Here is a 23,090-nt window from a genome sequence, read left to right on the forward strand (position 1 = left end):
ATGGGACTGAGACTTGCTCATCGTGGGCCAGTTGCTATTTTAAAAGGCCCATGGCGTATTCCAGAGTCTAAAAGTTGAGCCTGATTTGTAACTTAGGAAAGGATAAGAAGATTCAAGGGGCAAACATGGGCTACAGACAAGTCAGAAAGTTATAGAGTTGTACAGCACGGAAACAAACTTTTGATCCAATCCGTCCATGTCAACCAGATATCCCAATCTAATCTAGCCCCACCTGCCAGCTCCTGGTCCATATCACACCAAACCCTTCCTATTCATATACCCATGCCTTTTAAATGTTGCAATTGTACCAGCCTCCACAACTTCCTCTGGCAGCTCATTCCATACACGTACCATCCTCTCAGTGAAAACGTTCCCTCTTAAAACTTGCCTTTTAAATCATTCCCCTGTCACCCTAAACCTATGCCCTCTAGTTCTGGACTCCCCCACCCTAGAGTCTATTTGTCCTATCCATGTCCCTCATGATTTTATAAACCTCTATAAGGTCACCCCTCAGCCTCTGATGCTCCAGGAAAACAGGTCCAGCCTATTCAGCTTCTCCCTATAGCTGAAATCCTCCAATCCTGGCAACATCCTTGTAAATCTTTTCTGAACCATTTCAAGTTTCACAACACTGCTGCCTCACAGCGCCAGAGACCCAGGTTCAATTCCCGCCTCAGGCGACTCTCTGTGTGGAGTTTGCACATTCTCCCCGTGTCTGCGTGGGTTTCCTCCGGGTGCTCCGGTTTCCTCCGACAATCCAAAAATGTGCAGGTTAGGTGAATTGGCCTTGCTAAATTGCCCATAGTGTTTGGTGAAGGGGTAAATGTAGGGGAATGGGTCTGGGTGGGTTGCGCTTCAGTGGGTCGGTGTGGACTTGTTGGGCCGAAGGGCCTGTTTCCACACTGTAAGTAATCTAATCTAATCTAACATCTTTCTGATAGGAAGGGGAACAGAATTGCATTCAATATTCCAGAAGTGGCTGAACCAATATCCTGTACAGCCGCAACATGACCTCCCAACTCCTGTACTCAATACACTGATCAATAAAGGAAAGCATACCAAATGACTTCTTCACTATCCTATTTACCTGCGACTCTACTTTCAAGGAGCTATGAACCTGCACTCCAAGGTCTCTTTGTTCAGCAACACTCTCTAAGACCTTGCCATTATGTGTACAAGTCCTGCTAAGATTTGCTAATTCAGCACTGCGCGTTTATCTAAATTAAACTCCATCTGCCACTCCTCAGCCCATTGGCCCATCTGATCAAGATCCTGTTGTAATCTAAGATAACCTTCTTCGCTGTCCACTAGACCTCCAATTTTGGTGTCATCTGCAAACTTACTAACTGTATCTCTTATGCTCACATCCATATCCTTGTGGCACTCCACTAGCCACAGGCCTCCAGTCTGAAAAACAATCCTCCACCACCACCCTCTGTCTTCTACCTTTGAGCCAGTTCTATATCCAAATGGCTAGTTCTCCCTGTATTCCATGAAATCTATCTTTGCTAACCAGTCTCCCATGGGGAACCTTGTCAAATGCCTTATTTAAGTCCATATAGATCATGTCTACCGCTCCACCCTCAACAATCCTCTTTGTTACTTTTTCAAAAAGCTCAATCAAGTTTGAGAGATATGATTTTCTATGCACAAAGGGCAGCACAGTGGTTCAGTGGCTACACTGCTGCCTCACAGCACCAGGGTCACAAGTTCGATTCCAGCCTTGGGCGACTGGCTGTGAGGAGTTTGCACAATTGCTTCATTTCTGCGTGGGTTTCCTCCAAGTGCTCCAGTTTCCCCCAACAGTCACAAAGTTGCATGGGTCAGGTGAATTGGCCATGCTAAATTGCCCATAGTGTTAGGTGCATTAGTCAGAGGGAAATGGATCTGGGTGGGTTACTTTTCAGAGGGTCGGTGTGGACTTGTTGGGCCTAAGGGCCTGTTTCCACACTATAGGGAATCTAACCTATGTTGACTATTTCTAATCAGTCCTTGCCTTTCCAAATACATGCACATCCTGTCCCTCAGGATTCCATCCAACAACTTGCCCACCATCGATGTCAGGCTCACCGATCTATAGTTCCCTGGCTTGTCGTTACCACCTTACTTAAATAGTGGCACCATATTAGCCAATCTTCCAGCATCTCACCTGTGACTATCGATGATACAAGTATCTCATTAAGAGGTCCAGCAATCATTTCCCGAGCTTCCCAGAGTTCTAGGGTATACCTGTTTAGGACCAGGGGATTTATCCACTTTTATGCGTTTCAAGACATCCAGCACTTCCTCCTCTGTAATATGGATATTTTTCAAGCTGTCACCATCTATTTCTCTACATTCTATGTCTGCCATGTCCTTCTCCATAGTAAAAACTGATGCAAAATACTCGTTTAATATCTCCCCCATCTCCTGCAGTCCATACAAAGGCTGCCTTGTTGATCTTTGAAGGGCCCTATTCTCTCCCTACTTACCCTTTTGTCCTTAATGTGTTTGCAAAAACCCTTTGGATTATCTTTAATCCTATTTGCCAAAGCTATCTCATGTCCCCTACTTGCCCTCGATTTCCTTCTTAAGTATAGTCCTACTGCCTTTATACTCTTCTAAGGATGCACTTGATCTATCCTGTCTACACCTGATATATGTGTCCCTTTTTTTCGTAACCAAACCCTCAATTTCTCTAGTCATCCAGCATTCCCTATACCTACCAGCCTTTCCTTTCACCCTGACAGGAACATACTGTCTCAGCACTCTGGTTATCTAATTTCTGAAGGCTTCCCATTTTCCAGCCGTCCCTTTACCTGTAAACGTTTGCCCCCAATCAGCTTTTGAAAGTTCTTGCCGAATACTGTCAAAATTGGCCTTCCTCCAATTTAGAACTTCAACTTTTAGATCTGGTCTATCCTTTTCCATCACTATTTAAAAACTAATAGAATTATGGTCGCTAGTCCCAAAGTGCTCCCCCACTCTTATCTCAGTCACCTGCCCTGTTTTATTTCCCAAGAGTAGGTCAAGTATTGCACCTTCTCTAGTAGGTACATCCACATATTGAATCAGAATATTTTCTTGTACACACTTAACAAATTCCTCTCCATCTAAACCCTTAACACTATGGCAGTTCCAGTCTATATTTGGAAAGTTAAAATCCCCTACCATAACCACACTATTATTCTTTCAGATAACTGAGATCTCCTTACAAATTTGTTTCTCAATTTCCTGCTGATGATTAGAGAGTCTATAATACAATCCCAATAAGCTGATCGTCCCTTTCTTATTTCTCTCTTTCTATCCTTTCTATAGCATTTGTATCCTGGAACATTAAGCTGCCAGTCCTGTCCATCCTGAGCCACCTTTCTGTAATTGCTGTGATATCCCTGTCCCATGTTCCTAACCATGCCCTGAGCTCATCTGCCTTCCCTGTTAGGCTTCTTACATTGAAATAAATGCAGTTTAATTTATCAGTCCGACCATGTTCTTTGCTTTGTTCCTACTTGCCCTGACTATTTGACTTGCTTTCTTTTCTCAACTATATCAGTCTCAGATTGATCCCTGTCCTCACTATCTCCCTGGGTTCCAACCACACTACCTTACTCATTTAAATCATCCCGAGTAGCTCTAGGAAATCTTTGCAGAACTTATACACTTAATGGTAAGGTCCTAGGGAGTGTTGCTAAACAGAGGGACCTTGCAGTGCAGGTTAATTGCTCCTTGAAAGTAGATTTGCAGGCAGTTAGGATAGTGAAGAAGTCATTTGAAATGCTTTCCTTTATTAATCAGAGTATTGAGTACAGGAGTTGGGAGGTCATGTTGTGGCTGTACAGGACACTGGTTAGGTCACTGTTGGAATATTGCGTGCAATTCTGGTCTCCTTCCTATCAAAAGGATGTTGTGAAACTTGAAAGGGTTCAGAAAAGATTTACAAGGATGTTGCCAGTGTTGGAGGGTTTGAGCTATAAGGGGAGGCTGAATAGGTTGGGGCTGTGTTGCCTGGAGCATCGGAGGCTGAGGGGTGACCTTATAGAAGTTTATAAAATCATGAGCGGCTTGGACAGGATAAGTGGACAAAGTCTCTTCCCTGGGGTTTGGTCCAGAACCAAAGGACATAGGTTTAGGGTGAGAGGGGAAGGAAACTTCCGGGACAACTTTTTCATGCAGAGGGTGGTACGCGTATGGTTTGAGCTGCCAGAGGAAGCGGTGGAGGCTCGTACAATTGCAACAGTTAAAAGGCATCTGGATGGGTATATGAATAGGAAGGGTTTGGAGGGATATGGGCTGGGTACTGGCAAGTGAGACTAGATTAGGTTGGGATATCTGGTCGGTATGGACAAGTTGGACCGAAGGGTCTTTTTCTGTGCTGTACATCTCTATGACTATGTCATAAACATTTGACATTTCTTGACAAGCCATGATAAGTTTGACATGATTGACACATCTGGACACTCATGACATGTCATAAAAGGTTTGAACTTCTTGACATATCTTAACAAGTTATACAGGAATACGAATTTATGAGATTGTGGGTAGAATCTTATAAAAGTTTGTGCAACATGACTTATAGTAAAATGTGTGGCAGAATTGAGTGACAAATGTAGTTACATTCATCTCAACATCGAGTTAATCTCACTCTTTTTTTGCATTTTTCACAAGCAGCGTGGTGAGTTTCTCACAAGGCAGCAGTAAGATGGCAATTGACAGGGATTAACGCTTGTTGAACATGTTGTTACTGACACAACTTGCCCTAATAACGTTTGAAATTTGCTAAGCAAGCTAGATGCTGGGAAAACTTGACAAGAAACCAGGGCATATTTTTTACTGGGTTTAGCTCACCATTTGCTCTGATCAATCTCCATGGTGAACAGAGTGTGACATTCGCTCAGGACATGAAATATGGATACCAGCTGCATGCACCGCTCCTCAATGAACACTGGCATTAAGCATCTAATGACACTCTGTGGCCGTTCCGGCACTCCTCCAATGCATTGGGAGTGCACTCTAGAAGCACAGTCTTGCCTTGCAGGGTGCAACTAGCTTTGAATGGTTGCAGCAGTGATACTTTGTGCTCAGGGACCAACTCCCACGTTGCAGATTAGACCAGGCTGAATCTCAGGAATGCTTGCTCACTTACCGCCTGCATGTATGTTCTGAGCATCCCTGCCCTGCCAATTCGTGCAGTCACAGGAGCAGGAAGATAGCCTTGCTGCTAAGCCGTCCTTTATCTTAGGGGCATATATCTTGCTATGTGGCAATGTGCTGCATCATCACACACAGGCTGCATGAGCCAATAGCTTACACAGGAAACACACTGCAAGTGCAGTAAGCAGCAGCCATGTATCCAACTATTAGTGGAAAATTCTTCACTGAAGCTCATGTTACTGAAGTCCATGCACCCATGAGTTGGTTCACTCTGTGACAGTAAGTCAAGATCAGCCTCCCAATTCAGGGGCTTGGCCATGGTCAGGTGATCAGTCAGGGGATCTGCTGTTGAGGGACTTGAGTCATAATCTGTCCAATGGCTCTGTAGTGAAGAATGTGGGTTAGCATTAATGTGGTCAAGGAGATATATAGACACTAGTCAGGGGTCTGGCCTGGCTGGTTGCATAAGTTGATGAGGTGGGCCATGGTCACGCCATTGCATCTGTTCAAAGATACTAAAGGGAAAGGATGTGGAGCAGTATGTCTATTGCAGCAGGATTGCAAATGAGGTAACCATCGATGACTGCATCGGTGCAGCGCCCTGCACCCAGGCTGAACTGGAGTAGTTCATCGACTTCACCCACAACTTCCACACCACCTTCAAATTCACTTGGTCCATCTCGGATACCTCCCTCCCCTTTCTCAACCTCTCCATTTCCATCTCTGGCGACAGTGTCCAGACATACATTTACTATAAACCCACAGACTCTCACAACTATCTGGAGTACACCTCTTCCCACCATGTATCCTGCAAGAACTCCATCCCATTCTCGCAATTCCTCTGTCGCATCTGCTCAGATGAGGAGACATTCCACTCCCAAGCATCCCAGATGTCCACCCATTTCGAGCAATGTTCTTTTCCACTCTCTGTCATCCAAACAGCCCTCCACTGCACCACCTCCATTCCCCGTTCCGCTGCTCAAAACCGCCCCCTTTAAACACAATAAAAAGGGTCCCCCTTTGTCCTTATCTACAATGCCACCAGTTTCCGCATCCAATACATCATCCTTAAACACTTCCGTCAACTCCAACTAGACCCTACCACCAAGAACATATTCCCCTCCCCACCCCTCTCTGTTTTCTGCAATGACCATTCCCTCTGCCAGACCTTGGTTTGTCCCACTCTCCCCACCAATCCCCCTGAACCCTCTAGTATCTTCCCGGCAACCGGAAATGATGCAAAACCTGCCAGCACACCACCCCCTTCACTTCTATCCAGGAGCCCAAACAATCTTTCCAGGTGAGACAGAGCTTATGCCTGAAACGTCGATTCTCCTGCCCCTTTGATGCTGCCTGACCTGCTGCACTTTTCCAGCAACACATTTTTAAGCTCTGATACTCCAGCATCTGCAGTCCTCACTTTCTCCCAATATCTACATGTACAAGGTGGGGCATCTACAGCACATAGGCATATAGGATGCAGTGGGAGTAGGCAGTCTACATGCCTGGCTTGTATAGTGCATGGGCCTGTGGCTAATGTCCTGTCTCTTTAAAAGCCAGATGATCAGTGTTTGCTGCAGCCCTTCCCTTCCTCCCTCTCAGGTTTAGTCACTCTCCCCACCCCCTCCAGCTGTGGTTGCAATGTTTTCCAGCACATTGGAAGGACGGTGTGTGCTCCTTTGCCAATGGCTCCCATTCTCCACCTGAATGTACCAGTGAGCTCCCAAACATCCAAACCCTTTTCTGAGTCGTCCACCCCATTAATCACATTTCCCCAGGTCCCCAGCCACCTCATCTACATGCCCCTCCCACCTAGACCCTGGATTTGAGTTAACCAAAGCTGTGTTTTTCCCCCATTGAAGCAAGGGTGCTCCCTAACCATGGATGCCCCCCTTTACTCCCACATTACTTCTGTTCTCAACCATGTTTTGTTGTACACTCTCCCCTTGCAAATTCTGCTGCAAACCAACTCCCTTCACAAATGTACTGTGCCCTTGCCCAGAACCTGCAGCCTCCCCCCTCCCAAACACTAACCTGAGCTGAGGCTCAATCCTGCAGTAGACAAACAGCGGGCTGGAAGAACACAGCAAGCCAGGAAGCATCAGGAGGTGGAGAAGTCAACATTTCAGGTGTAACTCTTCTTCAGAGCTGGGGTTGGGTGGAACGGGAACTGCAGATAAAGGGGGTGGCGGGGGCAGGGTGGTGAAGTGGGGATTGGTGAAGACAGGTAGGAGGGTGCAACCTGGTTGGTCAATGAGAGGAATGAATCTGGTAGGTGGCTGGGAGGAGTGGAACGGAGCGAGACAGGCTGGGAAGGGAGTCAGGGGATGGGAAGGGAGGTTATTTGAAATTGGAAATCTCAATGTTGAGTCCTCCAGGCTGTACTCATCCTGCCCCCTGTAAAATCACCATCCCATATTCCCAATTCCTTCGCCTTCGTCGCATCTGCTTCCAGGAGGACCAATTCCAATACCGATCAACCCAGATGGCCTCCTTCTTCAAAGACCGCAATTTCCCCTCAGATGTGGTTGACAATGCTCTCCACCGCATCTCCTCCACTTCCCGCTCCTCCGCCCTTGAATCCCGTCCCTCCAATCGCCACCAGGACAGAACCCCACTGGTCCTCACCTACCACCCCACCAACTTCCAGATACATCGTATCATCCTTCGTCATTTCCGACAACTCCAAACAGACCCCACCACCAAGGATATATTTCCCTCCCCACCCCTATCAGTGTTCCGGAAAGACCACTTGCTCCGCGACTCCCTCGTCAGATCCACACCCCCCACCAACCCAACCTCCACTCCCGGCACCTTCCACTGCAACTGCAAGAAATGCAAAACTTGCGCCCACACCTCCCCCCTTACTTCCCTCCAAGGCCCCAAAGGATCCTTCCATATCCATCAGAAATTCACCTGCACCTCCACACACATCATTTACTGAATCTGCTGCACCCGATGTGGCCTCCTATACGTTGGGGAGACAGGCCGTGTACTTGCGGAAAGTTTCAGAGAACACCTCTGGGACACCCGCACCAACCAACCCAACCGCCCCATGGCTGAACACTTCAACTCCTCCTTCCACTCCGCCAAGGATATGCAGGTCCTTGGCCTCTTCCATCGTCAGACCACGGCAACACGACGCCTGGAGGAAGAGCGCCTCATCTTCCGCCTAGGAACCCTCCAACCACAAGGGATGAATGCAGACTTCTCCAGCTTCCTCATTTCCCCTCCCGCCACCTTTTCTCAGTCCCAACCCTCAGACTCAGCACCGCCTTCTTGACCTGCAATCTTCTTCCCGACCTCTCCGCCCCCACCCCCTCTCCGGCCTATCACCCTCAGCTTAACCTCCTTCCACCTATCGCATTCCCAATGCCCCTCTCCCAAGTCCCTCCTTTTATCTTAGCCTGCTTGGCACACCCTCCTCATTCCTGAAGAAGGGCTTATGCCCGAAACGTCGATTCTCCTGCTCCTTTGATGGTGCCGGACCTGCTGCGCTTTTCCAGCAACACATTTTTAAGCCCATGTAGATAATGGCCATGATTGCTGACATCACATCTCCTGCCTGGTGCTGAGCAGGTGCCTTGTCTCCAGTAAAGCTCAGAGTTTCAGATGCCTGGGTCAATTCTTTTTGGCTAGCTGTAGAGCTATCGCTGACCAGACTGTGTACCCACACTTTCTGTGTTTATGGTTCCCAATGAGGTATCAGTATCTGGGCAAGTGGGAGTGCTGGAGACAGCCATGCCAATACTCCTTTAACACTTCCAATCTCTCATCTTCAGAGGTCAAAGATGGCACTTTGGTATAGCAGGGCATTTCTCTGCAGAGATCACAGGAGGCTAACAGAACTTCCAAGACCAAAGAGACAGAAGGCAAAGCAGCCAGTGGTTAGATGTGGTGTGCAATGATTGAGAATAACTGCGGGTGTACTGAGAGAGTTGAGGTGGAATGAACAATGGTACTTATTTGGTTGGCTGCACAGGGATATTTGTGCATTCCTGCAGGAGCAGTCCCAGTCTTCTCCCATGAAAACTTCGATTCTCTCCCTGCAGTGGGACAGGGGATGATGTCAAGCATCCATTCACCTCTATGATCTCTCTCTGCCCTGGTACAGACTGTCTTCTCCTGCAAAAGGCAAGATGGACCCAACAAGTAAGACTTTCGTGAGTGGCATGTGTGTTAATGTTGGTGCACATGAGGAAAAATGGTTGTAGGTAGCACATTGGACATGCAGGGCTAGTAGTAGTGAATGTTTTAGGGTACGGGGGAAGCAAGAGTGAGTGAGGGAAGGCATTTGCAACAGTAAGAGTGACATAGCATAGGTCTTGGTGGGAGGTGAGTCCAATACCAGAGACACAGTGAATTTGAGATGACAGGGAAAAGAATGTGGTATTAACCACAGAGTGAAGAAGATCATTAACCTTTGTGAATTGTTGGCATTCCTACGTACCCTGGAGACGGCAGTAAACTTGGTGACAACTCTGTTTACGATGGCTTCCTCTGAGATAATCCTCCAAGCCATTCTATCTGCTAAGGCCTCCACATCCCTGTTGGAGAATTGCAGTGCCATCCTTCTCCTTCTCCACCATATTCTGATTTTGTGTGGCAATGAGCAGGATAGTCTCAGAATGTCAGTGCACAGTAGCCTTTCGAATATACCGGTCTTTGGGTGATATTCACGGAGTGGGCTGGGTTGTTCAGAGAAGTGCAAATGATAGGATGCTAATAGAATCTGACTTGAAAGATGGATTAGGGGTTAGTGCAGTAAATTGGTAAGATAAACAAGACAAAATGCTAGACAATGGGTAGAAAAACATCCAAAAGCTTGGACCTAGCCAAACAAATGTAAGATTAAGCCCTGTGGTTTGAATGCTGTGAGCAGTTTTATTTATTTAAGGAAGGATGTAAATTCTTTGGAGGATGTTTAGATGATGCTTATATGATGACATATATTAGGAATTTGTGGTCTGTCTTATGAGGATAGGTAGACAGGCTGGGCTTTTTTCCACCATAAATTAGAGGAGTGAGGGTGAATATACTGAAATATGTGACATTCTGACTGGCTGGACATGGAAAGGATGTTTCCACTTTTAGGAGAGTCCACAACAAGTGAGCAGGATTTTAAGATTAGAGATTATACATTTAAGACAGAGAGGAGAAGATCTTTTTTCAGACATTTGTGAGAGTTTCGAACTCTAAATTTCAGAATGGGGTGGAAGCTGAGTCATTCACTATTTTTAAGGCAGGTGATTGATTCCTTTGCCTCACAGAATCTAAGGTTACAGCAGTCTATTGGAATATGAATTTGAAACACTAATATTGAATTTCAGAGCAGACATAATGGGCTGAATGGTAAACATCACTTCTATATTTGTATTATCATAAGCTTGACACTTCTTGGCAGTTCTTAACAAAGTTGTCATTTCTTAGCAATTCCCTTCTTGACCAGTTTGATATTAATGGCAAGTTCTTGACAAGGTTGATTTTTATGGCAAGTTCTTGACAAGTTTCAAAGTAATTGGCAGATCATGACAAATATGATATATAACAGATTTGGCAATTTATGATCGGTTATGACACTTAAGAGTCATAGAGATGTATAGCACAGAAACTGACCCTTCAGTCCAACTCATCCATGTCGACTAGATATCCTAAATTAATCTAGTCCTGTTTGCCAGCATTTGGCCAAGATCCCTTTAAATGCTTCCTATTCATATACCCATCCAGATGCCTTTTAAATGTTGTAATTGTACCAGCCTCCACCACTTCCTCTGGCAGCACATTCCACACACATACCATCCCCTTAGGTCTCTTTTAAGTCTTTCCCCTCTCACCCTAAATCTATGCCCTCTAGTTCTGGATTCCCCCATCCCAGGGATAAGACCTTGTCTATTTACCCTATTCATGCTCCTCATGATTTTATAAACCTCTATAAGGTCACATCTCAGCCTCTGACGCTCCAGGGAAAATAACCCCAGTCTATTCAGCCTCTCCTTAAAGCTCAAACCCTCTAGCCCTGGCAACATTCTTGTAAATCTTTTCTGAACCCTTTCAAATTTCACAACATCTTTCCTATAGCAGGGAATCAGAATTGCACGCAGTATTCCAACAGTAGCCTAACCAATGTCATGTACAGCTGCAACATGAAGCCCAACTCCTATACTCAATGCACTGAGCAATAAAGGCAAGTATGCCAAATGCCTTCTTCATTATTCTATCTACTTGAGACTCCACTTTCAAGGAACTATGAACCTGCCCTCCAAGGGCTCTTTGTTCAACAACACTCCCCTGAACCTTACCATTCAGTGTACAAGTCTTGCCCTGATTAACCTTTCCAAAATACAGCACCTCACATTTATCTAAATTAAACTCCATCTGTCACTCCTCAGCCATTGGCCCATCTGATCAAAATCTAATTGTACTTTGAGGTAGGTGGCATCTGCAAATGTATGAACTATATTCCTATGTTCACATCCAAAATGATGAAAAGCAGTGGACACAGCACTGATCCTTGTGGCAAACCACTGGCCACAGGTCTCCAGTCTGAAAAACAATACTTCATCATCACCCATGGTCTTCTACCTTCGAGCCAGTTCTGAATCCAAATTCTCCCTGTATTCCACGTGATCTAACCTTACTAACCAGTCTACGATGAGGAATCTTGTCGAATAGCTTACTGAAGTCCATACAGATCACGTCAACCAATCTGCCCTCCTCAGTCCTCTTTGTTACTTCTTCAAAAAACTCAATCAAATTAGTGAGATATGATTTCCCACTCACTATCCCTAATCAATCCTTGCCTTTCCAAATACATGTTAATTCTGTCCCTCAGGATTCCTTCCAACAACTTGCCCATCACCTATGTCAGGCTCAACGGTCTATAGTTCCCTGGTTTGTCCTTACCACCTTTCTTAAATAATGGCACCACGTTAACCAACCTCCAATCTTTCAGCACCTCACCTGTGACTGTCGATCATAGAAATATCTCAGCAAGGGGCCCAGCAATCACTTCCCTAGCTTCCCACAGAGTTCTAGGATACACCTGATCAGGTCTTGGAGATTTATCCATATTTATGCATTTTCAGACATCCAGATGGACATCTTTCAAGATGTTACCATCTATTTGCCCACATTCTATACCTTCCATGTCCTTTTCCACAGTAAAATATATGAAATATACTCATTTAGTATCTTCCTCATCTCCTGTGGTTCCACACATAGACTGCCTTGCTGATCTTTGAGGGGCCCTATTCTCTCCCTAGTTACCCTTTTGTCCTTAATGTATTTCTAAAATCCCTTTGGATTCTCCATAATCCTATTTGCCACATCTATCTCATTTCCCCTTTTTGCCCTCCTGATTTCCCTTTTCAGTACACTTCTACTGCTGTTATACTCTTCTAAGGATTCACTCGATCTTTCCTGTCTATACCCGACAAATGTTTCCTCCTTTTTCTTGACCAAAACCTCAATGTCTCCAGTCATCCAGCATTCCCTATACCTACCAGCCTTGCCATTCACCCTAACAGGAACATACTGCCTCTGGACTCTCATTATCTCACTTTTGAAGGCGTTCCATTTTTCAGCCATCCCTTTACCTGCGAATATCTACCCCAATCAACTTATGAAAGTTCTTGCCTAATTCCCTCAAAATTAGCCTTCCTCCAATTTAGAACTTTAACTTTTAAATCTGGTCTTAGCATTTTCCATCAAAGTTTTAAAACTAATAAAATTATGGTCGCTGGCCCCAAAGTCATTCCTAACTGACAGAGCAGTGAACCTGCACAGTTACTGCTTTTGCTGTTTGAATTCATGTATCACTGGACATCGGAGTGCATGCGGGAAAAATAACAAACAGAAAAATTCATAACTGATCTGAGAGGAACCTGTTTGGGAGAGGTCACAGCACAGAAACAGATAAGTCGATGTTTTAAGCCTTACAGTCAGTCTGCAGTCGTGAGTAGAGTCGCTTCTTTCTTGATTATATATTTTATTGAGGTATGTCTCTTGATTAAACTTAAAATATAAGCCATAAGTATTAATTTAACCTGGAGCAGTGTTTTGTAGAGGAATAAGATAGTGCTATTTTCTGGTTCTGTAGATTGAAAGAAGCAAAAATGGCCCTTAGTAGAGTGATATGCTCTTCTTGTCGGATGTGGGAGTTTAGGGAGAGTTTATGGGTTACTGAGGATTATATCTGCAATAAATGCCATTGGTTGTGAATCGTTTCAGATCGAATGGATCGGTTGGAGAGACAGTTAGAGGCAATGAGAAATTTACACGAGCAAGGGGGTGTGATAGATGGCACTTACAGGAAGGGGGAAAAGTCACAGATACAGTCACAGAGATGGGTTAATGCCAGGAAAGGGAAGAGAGATAGGCAGTTAGTGCAGGAGTCTTCTGTGGCTATATCCATTTCAAGCAAGTATGCTGTTTTGGAAAATTTAGAGGGTAATGGATTCTCAGGAGAACGTAGCACGAACAGCCAAGTTTCTGATCTTGAGACTGGCCCTAATGCAATGAGGGTTCCAAGAGATCGATTGTGCTAAGGGACTCTCCAGTCCAAGGTACAGACAGATGTTTCTGTGGCCAGCAGCAAAACATCAGAATGGTGTATTGCTTCCTAGTGCTAGGATCAAAGATCTCTCAGATAGGGTGCAGAATGTTCTGAAGGGGGAGAGGGGCCAGCCGGAGGTCATTGTACACATTGGAATCAATGACATAGGAAGGTATAAAGTTGAGATTCTGAAGGGAGATTACAGAGAGTTAGGCAGGAATTTAAAAAGGAGGTCCTCAAGAGTAGTAATATCTGGATTACTCCCAGTGCTATGAGCTAGTGAGGGCAGGAATAGGAGGATACAGCAGATGAATGCATGGCTGAGGAGCTGGTGTATGGGAGAAGGGTTCACATTTTTGGATTATTGGAAACTCTTTTGGGGTAGAAGTGACCTGTACAAGAAGGATGGGTTGCACCTATATTGGAAGGGGACTAGTATACTGGCACGGAGATTGGCTAGAGCTGCTCTGGAGGATTTAAACTAGTAAGGTGGGGGGTGGGACCCAGGGAGATAGTGAGGAAAGAGATCAATCTGAGACTGGTATAGTTGAGAAGAAAGGCAGTAAAACAGTCAATGGAAGGTAGGGACAAAGCAGAACAAGGTAGGTAGGACTGATAAGTTAAACTGCATATATTTCAATGCAAGAGGCCTAACGGGAAGGCAGATGAACTCAGGGCATGGTTAGGAACATGGGTCTGTGATATCATAGCAATTACAGAAACATGACTTAAGAATGGACAGAACTGACAGTTTAATGTTCCAGGATACAAACACTACAGGAAGAACAGAAAGGGAGGCAAGAGAGGAGGGGGAGTGGCGATTTTGGTAAGGGAGAGCATTACAGCTATACTGAGGGAGGACATTCCCGGAAATACATCCAGGGAAGTTATTTGGGTAGAACTGAGAAAGAAGAAAGGGATGATCACCTTACTGGGATTGTATTATAGATCCCCTAATAGTCAGAGGGAAATTGAGAAACAAATTTGTAAGGAGATCTCAGTTATCTATAAGAATACTAGGGTGGTTATGGTCAGGGATTTTAACTTTCCAAACATAGACTGGGACTACCATAGTGTTAAGGGTTTAGATGGAGAGGAATTTGTTAAATGTGTACAAGAACATTTTCTGATTCAATATGTGGATGTACCAACCAGAGAAGGTGCAAAACCTGACCTACTCTTGGGAAATAAGGCAAGGCAGGTGACTGAGGTGTCAGTGGGGGAGCACTTTGGGGCCAGCGACCATAATTCTATTCGTTTTAAAATAGTGATGGAAAAGGATAGACCAGATCTAAAAGCTGAAGTTTTAAACTGGAGAAAGGCCAATTTTGACGGTATTAGGCAAGAACTTTCAAAAGCTGATTGGAGGCAAACGTTTACAGGTAAAGGGACGGCTGGAAAATGGGAAGCCTTCAGAAATTAGATAACCAGAGTGCTGAGACAGTATGTTCCTGTTTAGGTGAAAGGCAAGACTGGTAGGTATAGGGAATGCTGGATGACTCAAGAAATTGAGGGTTTGGTGAAGCAAAAGGAGGACGCATATGTATGATATAGACAAGATAGATCGAGTGAATCCTTAGAGTGTAAAGGCAGTAGGAATATACTTAAGAGAGAAATCAGGAGGGCAAAAAGGGGACATGAGATAGCTTTGGCAAATAGAGTTAAGGAGAATCCTAACCAAATACATTAAGGACAAAAGGGTAACTCAGGAGAGAATAGTGCCCCTCAAAGGTCAGCAAGGCAGCCTTTGTGTGGAGCCACAGGAGATGGGGAGATAATAAACGAGTATTTTGCACCAGTATTTACTGTGAAGAAGGACATAGAAGATATAGAGTGTAGGAAAAAGTCCATGTTACAGAGGAGGAAGTACTGTATGTCTTGAAATGCATGAAAGTGGATAAATCCCCAGCATCTGATCAGGTGTACTCGAGAACTCTGTGGGAGGCTAGGGATGTAACTGCTGGGCCTCTTACTGAGATATTTGTATAATCGATAGTCACAGATGAGGTGTCGGAAGACTGGAGGTTGGCTAACGTGGTGCTACTGTTTAAGAAAGGTGGTAAGGACAAGCCAGGGAACTGTAGACCAGTAAGCCTTACATTGGTGGTGGGCAAGTCGTTGGAGGGAATCCTGAGGGACAGGATGTATATGTATTTGGAAAGGCAAGGACTGATTAGGGATCGCCAACATGACTTTGTGTGGGATATCATGTCTCAAAAATATGATTGAGTTTTTTGAAGAAGTAACAAAGAGGATTGATGAGGGCAGAGTACTAGATGTGATCTATGTGGACTTCAGTAAGGCGTTCGACAAGGTTCCCCATGGGAGACTGATTAGCAAGGTTAGATCTCAGGAATACAGAGAGAACTGGCCATTTGGATACAGAACTGGCTCAAAGGTAGAAAACAGAGAGTGGTGGTCGAGGGTTGTTTTTCGGACTGGAGGCCTGTGACCAGTGGAGTGCCACAAGGATCGGGGCTGGTTCCACTACTTTTCATCATTTATATAAATGATTTGGATGTGAGCATAAGAGGTATAGTTAGTAAGTTTGCAGATGACACCATAATTGGAGGTGTAGTGGACAGCGAAGAACGTTACCTCAGATTACCACGGTATCTTGATCAGATGGGAGAAGTGGCAGATGGAGTTTAATTTAGATAAATGTGAAGTGCTGCATTTTGGGAAAGCAAATCTTAGCAGGACTTATACACTTAATGGTAAAGTCCTAGGGAGTGTTGTTGAACAAGGAGACCTTGGGATGCAGGTTCATAGCTCCTTGAAAGTAGGTCACAGGTAGATAGGATAGTGAAGAAGGTGTTTGGTATGCTTTCCTTTATTTGTCAGAGTATTGAGTACAGGAGTTGGGGGGTCATGTTGCGGCTGTAAAGGACATTGGTTAGGCCACTGTTGGAATATTGTGTGCAATTCTGGTTTCCTTCCTATCAGAAAGCTGTTATGAAACTTGAAAGGATTCAGAAAAGATCGACAAGGATGTTGCCAGGGTTGGAGGATTTGAGCAATAGGGAGAGGATGAACAGGCTGGGGCTGTGTTCTCTGGAGCATCGGAGGCTGAGGGGTGACCTTATAGAGGTTTATAAAATCATGAGGGGCATGGATAGCATAATTAGACAAAGTCTTTTCCCTAGGGTGGGGGAGTCCAGAACTAGAGGGCATAGGTTTAGGGTGATCGGGGAAAGATATAAAAGGGACCTCAGGGGCAACCTTTTCACGCAGAGGGTGGTACGTGTATGGAATGAGCTGCCAGAGGAAGTGGTGGAGTCTAGTACAATTACAACAGTTATTTGGCATCTGGATGGGTCTATGAATAGGAGGGGTTTGGAGGGATATGGACCAGGTGCTGGCAAGTGGGACTCGATTGGGTTGGGATATTTGGTCGACATGGATGAGTTTGACCAAAGGGTCTGTTTCCATGCTGTACATTTCTATGACTCTATGCTCCTCCACTGACACCTCAGTCACTTGCCTTGCCTTATTTCCCAAGAGTAGGTCAAGTTGGAAAGTTAAAATCCCCTACCATAACCACCCTATTACTCTTACTGATAACTGAGATCACCTTCCAAATTTGTTTCTCAATTTCCCAATGACTACTGGGGGTTTATAGTACAATCCGAATAAGATGATCATCCCTTTCTTATTTTTCAGTTCCACCCAACGCATTCCTAGGAATATCCTCCCTCAGTACAGCTGTAATGTTATGCCTTATCAAAAATGCCACTACCCCTCTCTTTTGCCCTCCTTTCTATCCTTCCTATAGCATTTGTATCCTGGAACATTAAGCTGCACTCCTGTCCATCCCTGAACCGCATCTATGTAATTGCTATGATATCACAGTCCCATGTTCCTAACCATGTCCTGAGTTCATCTGCCTTCCCTGTTATGCCTCTTGCATTCCCTTGAGAGTCCATCTTCCCCTACATTTTCCAAAACAGCATATTTGTTTGAGATGGGGATAGCCACAGAAGACTCCTGCACTACCTGCCACCCTCTCCCACTTTTCCTAGAGGTAACCCATCTACCTGACTGTATCTGCGGTATTTCTCCCGTCCTATAACTGCCAGCCAGCACACCCCCTACCTCTTGTAAATTCCTCATGGCCTCAAACTGCCACTCCAACTGATCTAAGTGATCTGATAGGATTCTCAACTAAACACATTTACTGCAGACATAATCATCAGTATCATGGAAACTCCCTCTATCTTCCACATTCAAAGAGCACATCACTCTACTAAAGGCCATCTTTTCACCTTAGCAATCTACAGACCCAGAAAATACCGCTCTAAACAACACTGCTCCAAGATAACTTATTACCTATGTTTTATATTTTTAAAATTTAATCAAGAGACAGATCTCAATAAAACATATGAAAATCCTGTCATGATTGTCATTTGACACACCTGACACACCTTGAAACCTTTGACCCTTATTGACATGTCTTGATGTGTTTGACATATTTTGACAGGTTTTGAGAAGTTTGATAATTCTCAACAGCTGTTGATAAGATTGACACTTCTTGATAGGTCATGACACTTCTTAATACATTTAATAGGTCTTGACAATTTTAACACTATTTGAAAGATCTTGAATAACATTGACAAGTCTTGTCAGATTTAATACGGCTGCAGGTCTTGGTAGGTTTGACATATCTTGAAAAGTTGCCACTTCTCAACAGGTTTTGAAAGGTTTGTCACTTCATTCTTCACAGGTTTGACACTTACTAAGTGGTTTTGACAGGTATTTGACAAGCTTGACCATACTAAGAGCTTTATGCAACTTTTTACTCAAAATCTCCTCGACTGCTAACTAGTCTGAAAGATACCTGATCGCCATCCCCCAAAGGATTCTGACTCCTCATCCCAAGATGCCTTAGGAGCATATTCATATGGATACATCAGGTCTGTAAAAGTTGGGTTTCCTACAAGATGCAGTTATGGTCTGCTCTTACCTGATCTATCCTGCACACTCCAGGTTTCAGACCTACTGTGTGCACGAACTCCAAAATATGATTTAACTGGGGGATAATTTAAATGGTCAGCTCCACAAACTGCTCATGCATAAAACACATACTGTCCTGAACTCTACCCACTGAAAATCAAGATGGTGTCATGTGGACATGACTTAGGATTCCCAGCAACTTCCTCCATTTTTACCATGGCAAAAAGGCTCTCCAACATGGCAAAAATATAGGTCATGGTCTTCCAATTCACACAAGGATTATTACAACATAGTGCTCTCAAAAACGGAGTCTTTTGAGAAAATTAGGTTTATTTAGATTATCAATTAACTCTACAAAATTTGTGCTCTCTTGTTATTGTTCCAGTGATCACGTAAACAAAGAGTGATGCACAAATTTTACAAGAACACCTTAATTCAAGCATTTAATCTTTGCACACATTCACAAAAAAATAACTTTTTCTCTTTATATCATTGTGATAAATAGATCATATTGAAGATTGGATACAGATGATAGCCTCTTACCAGCTTCAATACTGTACCAAGTTATGCTTCATTGCCCCAGAATGTTGACCACCGTTTCTCCCTGTCCTGAAGATGTTCAAATCCTTGATGGGATCGGATTCCATGGATATCTTTGCAAGAGTCTTTCTGAAATGCCATTATTCTTTTCAGCTTTGTGCTTTACTTGCTGTGAATGCAGTTGTTATAATTATCAGTCACTTTGACTTGAGGACCTGAAGAAATCTAATCTATGTAAGGCACTTGAACAAAAAAAGTATAATTTATTCTATGAAAATTATGAATTCTGTATTGAATGCCTTTTATTATGAATCTATGTCTAAGTCTAATTTCTAAAATTCAGTTTTGCAATAACAGTTTTCTGCTTTTCTTTCATTCATATTATTTAACAGAGATCTACATATGTTAGAATCATGGAGTCACAGAGATCTCCAGCGCAGAAAAAGGCCCTTCAGCCCAACACATACTTGCCAGTCAAAAACAATCACCTAATTATTCCAAACCATCTTTCAGCAATTGGTCCATAGCCTTGTATGTCTTGGCATATGAAGTGCACAACTAAGTATTTCTCAAATGTTAAGAGAATGTTTGCCTCCATTGCCCTTATAGGTAACAAATTCCAGATTCCCACCACCTCTTGGTGAAAATGTTTATCCTTCCATCCCCTCTAAACCTTCTGCCCCTTACCTTAAATCTATGCACCCTGGTCATTAATCACTCCATCAGGGTGAAAAGTTTTTTCCTGTCAACCCTACCTATGCCCATGATTATTTTATATATCTCAATCATATACCCTCTCAACCACCTCTGCCCTAAGGAGACCAACCCCAGTCTGTCCAAGCCCTCTTCACAACTGAAAATCTTCAGCCCAGGTCACATGCTGGTGAATCTCCTCTGCACCCTCTCCAGTGTTATCACATTCTTCCAGTGATCTTGATTCCAGAACTCTAGATCAGAACTCAGGACAATACTGTAGCAGTGGCCTAATCATTGTTTTCTACATTTCCAGCATAACCTCCCTGCTTTTAAGTTCTGTGCCTTGGCTCAGAAAGGCAGGAATCCCATATGTGTTCTTAACCTTTGTATCCACCTGTTCTGATACTTTAAGAGATCAGTGTACGTGCATACCAAAATCCCTCTGATGCTTGGTACTACCCAGGGTCCTACTTCTTGAGTGTGAATCCTAGGAAAGTGACTGGCCTGGATGGACTCCCCAGTATTGCACTCAGATCCTGCAAGGACCAGCTATTGTGAGTATTTGCAGACATTTCTAACCTCTCCTGCTTCAAGAAAACCATTACCATCCCAGTGCCAAAGAAAAATCAGGCAGCATGCCTTAATGACTAACACCCAGGCTCTGACATCCATCATTATGAAGTGCTTCAACAGGTTAGTAATGTGCACATCAACTCCAGTCTCCCAAATTGCCTTGATCCACTACAATTCACCTATCATCACAATAGGTCCAAGGCAAATGCCATCACCATGGCTCTACACTCATCCCTGTAACATCTGGATACGTCATTAGCTCCACCCTCAACATCACAATTCCAACAAAATTCATTTCCTAGGACTCTGTTTCCCACTCTGCAATTGAATTCTCAATTTCCTGACCCACAGATTGCAATCAGTAAAGGTAGGTGACAACACTTCCTCCACAATAATCTTCAACACCGGTGCCTTGCAAGACTGCATACTCAGCCCCTTACTATACTCCTTATACTCTCATGTTGCCAAATTCAACTCTAACTCCAATTACAAATTTGCTGATGACACCACCATAGTGGATCAGATCTCAATCAATGATGAGACAGAGTATAGGAAGAAGATAGACAGCTTAGCGGCATAGTGTAAAGGCAACAATCTCTCTCTCAATGTCAGCAAAATGAACGAGCTAGTCATCAACTTCAGGAAGCAGAATGGAGGACAATCCCCTATCTGTATCAATGGTGCTGAGGTGGAAGTTGTGGAGAGTTTTAAATTCCCATGAGCAAATATCACCATCATTCTATCCTAGTCCAGCCACGTCAATGCTACAGTGAAGAAAGCACACCGATACCTCTACTTCTGCAGGAGATTAAGAAAACTCGGGATGGCCACGATGACTCCTACCAATTTTTATAAATGCACCACAGAAAGCATCCTTTCTGGATGCTTAAAAGCTTGGTTTGGCAACTGTTTTGCCCAAGACTGCAAAAATGTAGAGAGCTGTGAATGCAGTCCAGTCCATCACGAAAATCAGCTTTCCTTCCATTGTGTCCGTCTATACTTCCCGTTGCCTTGAGAAAGCAGCCAGCATAATCAAAGACCCCTCCCACCCTGGTTTTCCCCTCTTTGACCCTCTTCCATCAACCAGAAGAAACAGAAAACATGTACCAACATATTTAAGAACAGCTTCTTCCCTGCTGTTATCAGACTTATGAACAAACCTCCCATATATTAAAGTTGATCTTTCTCTGCACCTTCTCTGTAACTGTGACACTATATCCAAATTCTGTTCTATTACCCTGATGTACTTATGAAAGGTATGAGTTGTCTAGTTAGCACACATAACAATACTTGTCACTGTATCTTGGTAGACGTGACAATAATAAATCAAATCTCCTGTTGCCAGAGAGGAATTAAAAAATTGTTGCAAGTGCCCCTGCTATTTCCGTCCTTGCCTCACTCAACAACTGGGATACATTTCATCTGGATCTGGAGAGTAATCTACTTTTAAGTCTATCTGACCACTCAGAGCTTCCTCCCTATCAATGCTAACACTTCAATTGTATCAGAGTCTTTCTCCCAATGGGAATTTTTATTCCGATATCATCCCTCTCACTAGTGACATCGACACAAAGTATTAATTTAGAACTCAACCTATATCCTCCAACTGTAGTCCTTAATAGGCCTACAATTTCCCATGTTATCCTTTTATCCTTAATGTACCTGTAAAATAACTAAGGATTAGGTTTTGAAAATTGACATGGGATTTATTGAATTAAAATAGCTATTACTGCATTTTCAGAAAAATAATGCATATTGAAATCCTATGGCTCTTGCCCCTACATTGTGTTTGGGTGAATGAGTTGCAGAAACGTTGAATTTCTAACATCAATGTTGAAGCATCAACATTTTGCTGTCAATTAAAGCAACATACACTATGATCAGAGACAGGAACACATTATACTCAATCCTTTATGAGAGTATATCGTGTTGATTACTGAGAATAAGATGTTTGGACATAAATATCACCAGTAAACACTTCTTCAAGTCACAGATTACCTGTATTGCACTTGAGCTGGGTATACTGTTTACCTTGGCACATCTGGTAATGCATATTTCCTTGAAGTAATAAACAGTTATTTTAAATATCACTTGTCAATTTTAAACAGTAACCATAAAATATGAAGATGCAATTGTAGACAAAAATGTGCTGCAACAAGAATTGTCAACATAATTTATACAAAAGAAACTCCATTTAATGTACAGTTTTTTTTGGATAGAATTGCATTGGCCCATTTTATCATTCGTGTTCTTCATGCAACATCAGCAAGGAACAACAATTGTTCTAGTCCTCAAAAGTAAAAATAAATGAAAAGGGCTATACATAATTTCTAAAATATCCTGTTACATGAAGAAGGTTGCCAAAGAAATTCAATCTCGGTGGATGTTTTTAGCTGAGATCACTTAGTCACAAAAAGTAGGTAATTACTCTTTCTATGTGGAGCTAATTAAAACCTGAATAATTTTGCAAATTGTCAGCTTACAAATGTAATTAAGTTTAAGTGTCTGCTTTTCCATATGTTCCATCGGGTGGCCTGTAGTATTTTGGGAATGCCATCAGCTGAATCGTGTTGAATGCATATTTCCTGCAATTTATATTCTTCTGTGCATTTTCTATTCGACATCCTTCTCTGGTAAAAAGGAA

The 23,090-nt window shown here is 43.5% G+C and overlaps 2 protein-coding genes across 6 annotated transcripts in view; one reads left to right on the forward strand and one right to left on the reverse strand.

The window, feature by feature from the left end:
- The window catches only part of LOC122539382 (interleukin-15-like), a 210,967-nt gene extending 191,761 nt beyond the window's left edge, over nucleotides 1-19,206 (forward strand). The window contains exon 10 of one of the 3 annotated variants that reach the window (XR_006309061.1): nucleotides 19,143-19,171. Coding sequence is in view for 1 of the 3 variants with exons in the window: in XM_043674170.1 (XP_043530105.1) it covers nucleotides 19,143-19,169 (27 nt within the window). In the remaining 2 variants the exon portion in view is untranslated. Of the gene's footprint in view, nucleotides 1-19,142 lie in introns of all 3 variants that reach the window. The other 2 variants (XM_043674170.1, XM_043674166.1) reach the window with 2 other exon arrangements.
- The window catches only part of inpp4b (inositol polyphosphate-4-phosphatase type II B), a 1,028,621-nt gene that overhangs the window by 54,129 nt on the left and 951,402 nt on the right, over nucleotides 1-23,090 (reverse strand). Inside the window, exons 27-28 of one of the 3 annotated variants that reach the window (XR_006309059.1) lie at nucleotides 22,445-23,076; nucleotides 18,970-19,346 (exon numbers count right to left, since the gene is read on the reverse strand). Coding sequence is in view for 2 of the 3 variants with exons in the window: in XM_043674148.1 (XP_043530083.1) it covers nucleotides 22,944-23,076 (133 nt within the window). In the remaining variant the exon portion in view is untranslated. Of the gene's footprint in view, nucleotides 1-18,969; nucleotides 19,347-22,444; nucleotides 23,077-23,090 lie in introns of those variants that run through there. The other 2 variants (XM_043674147.1, XM_043674148.1) reach the window with 2 other exon arrangements.

This window comes from Chiloscyllium plagiosum, chromosome 32, assembly GCF_004010195.1.
Source record: "Chiloscyllium plagiosum isolate BGI_BamShark_2017 chromosome 32, ASM401019v2, whole genome shotgun sequence".
Taxonomy (NCBI): domain Eukaryota; kingdom Metazoa; phylum Chordata; class Chondrichthyes; order Orectolobiformes; family Hemiscylliidae; genus Chiloscyllium; species Chiloscyllium plagiosum.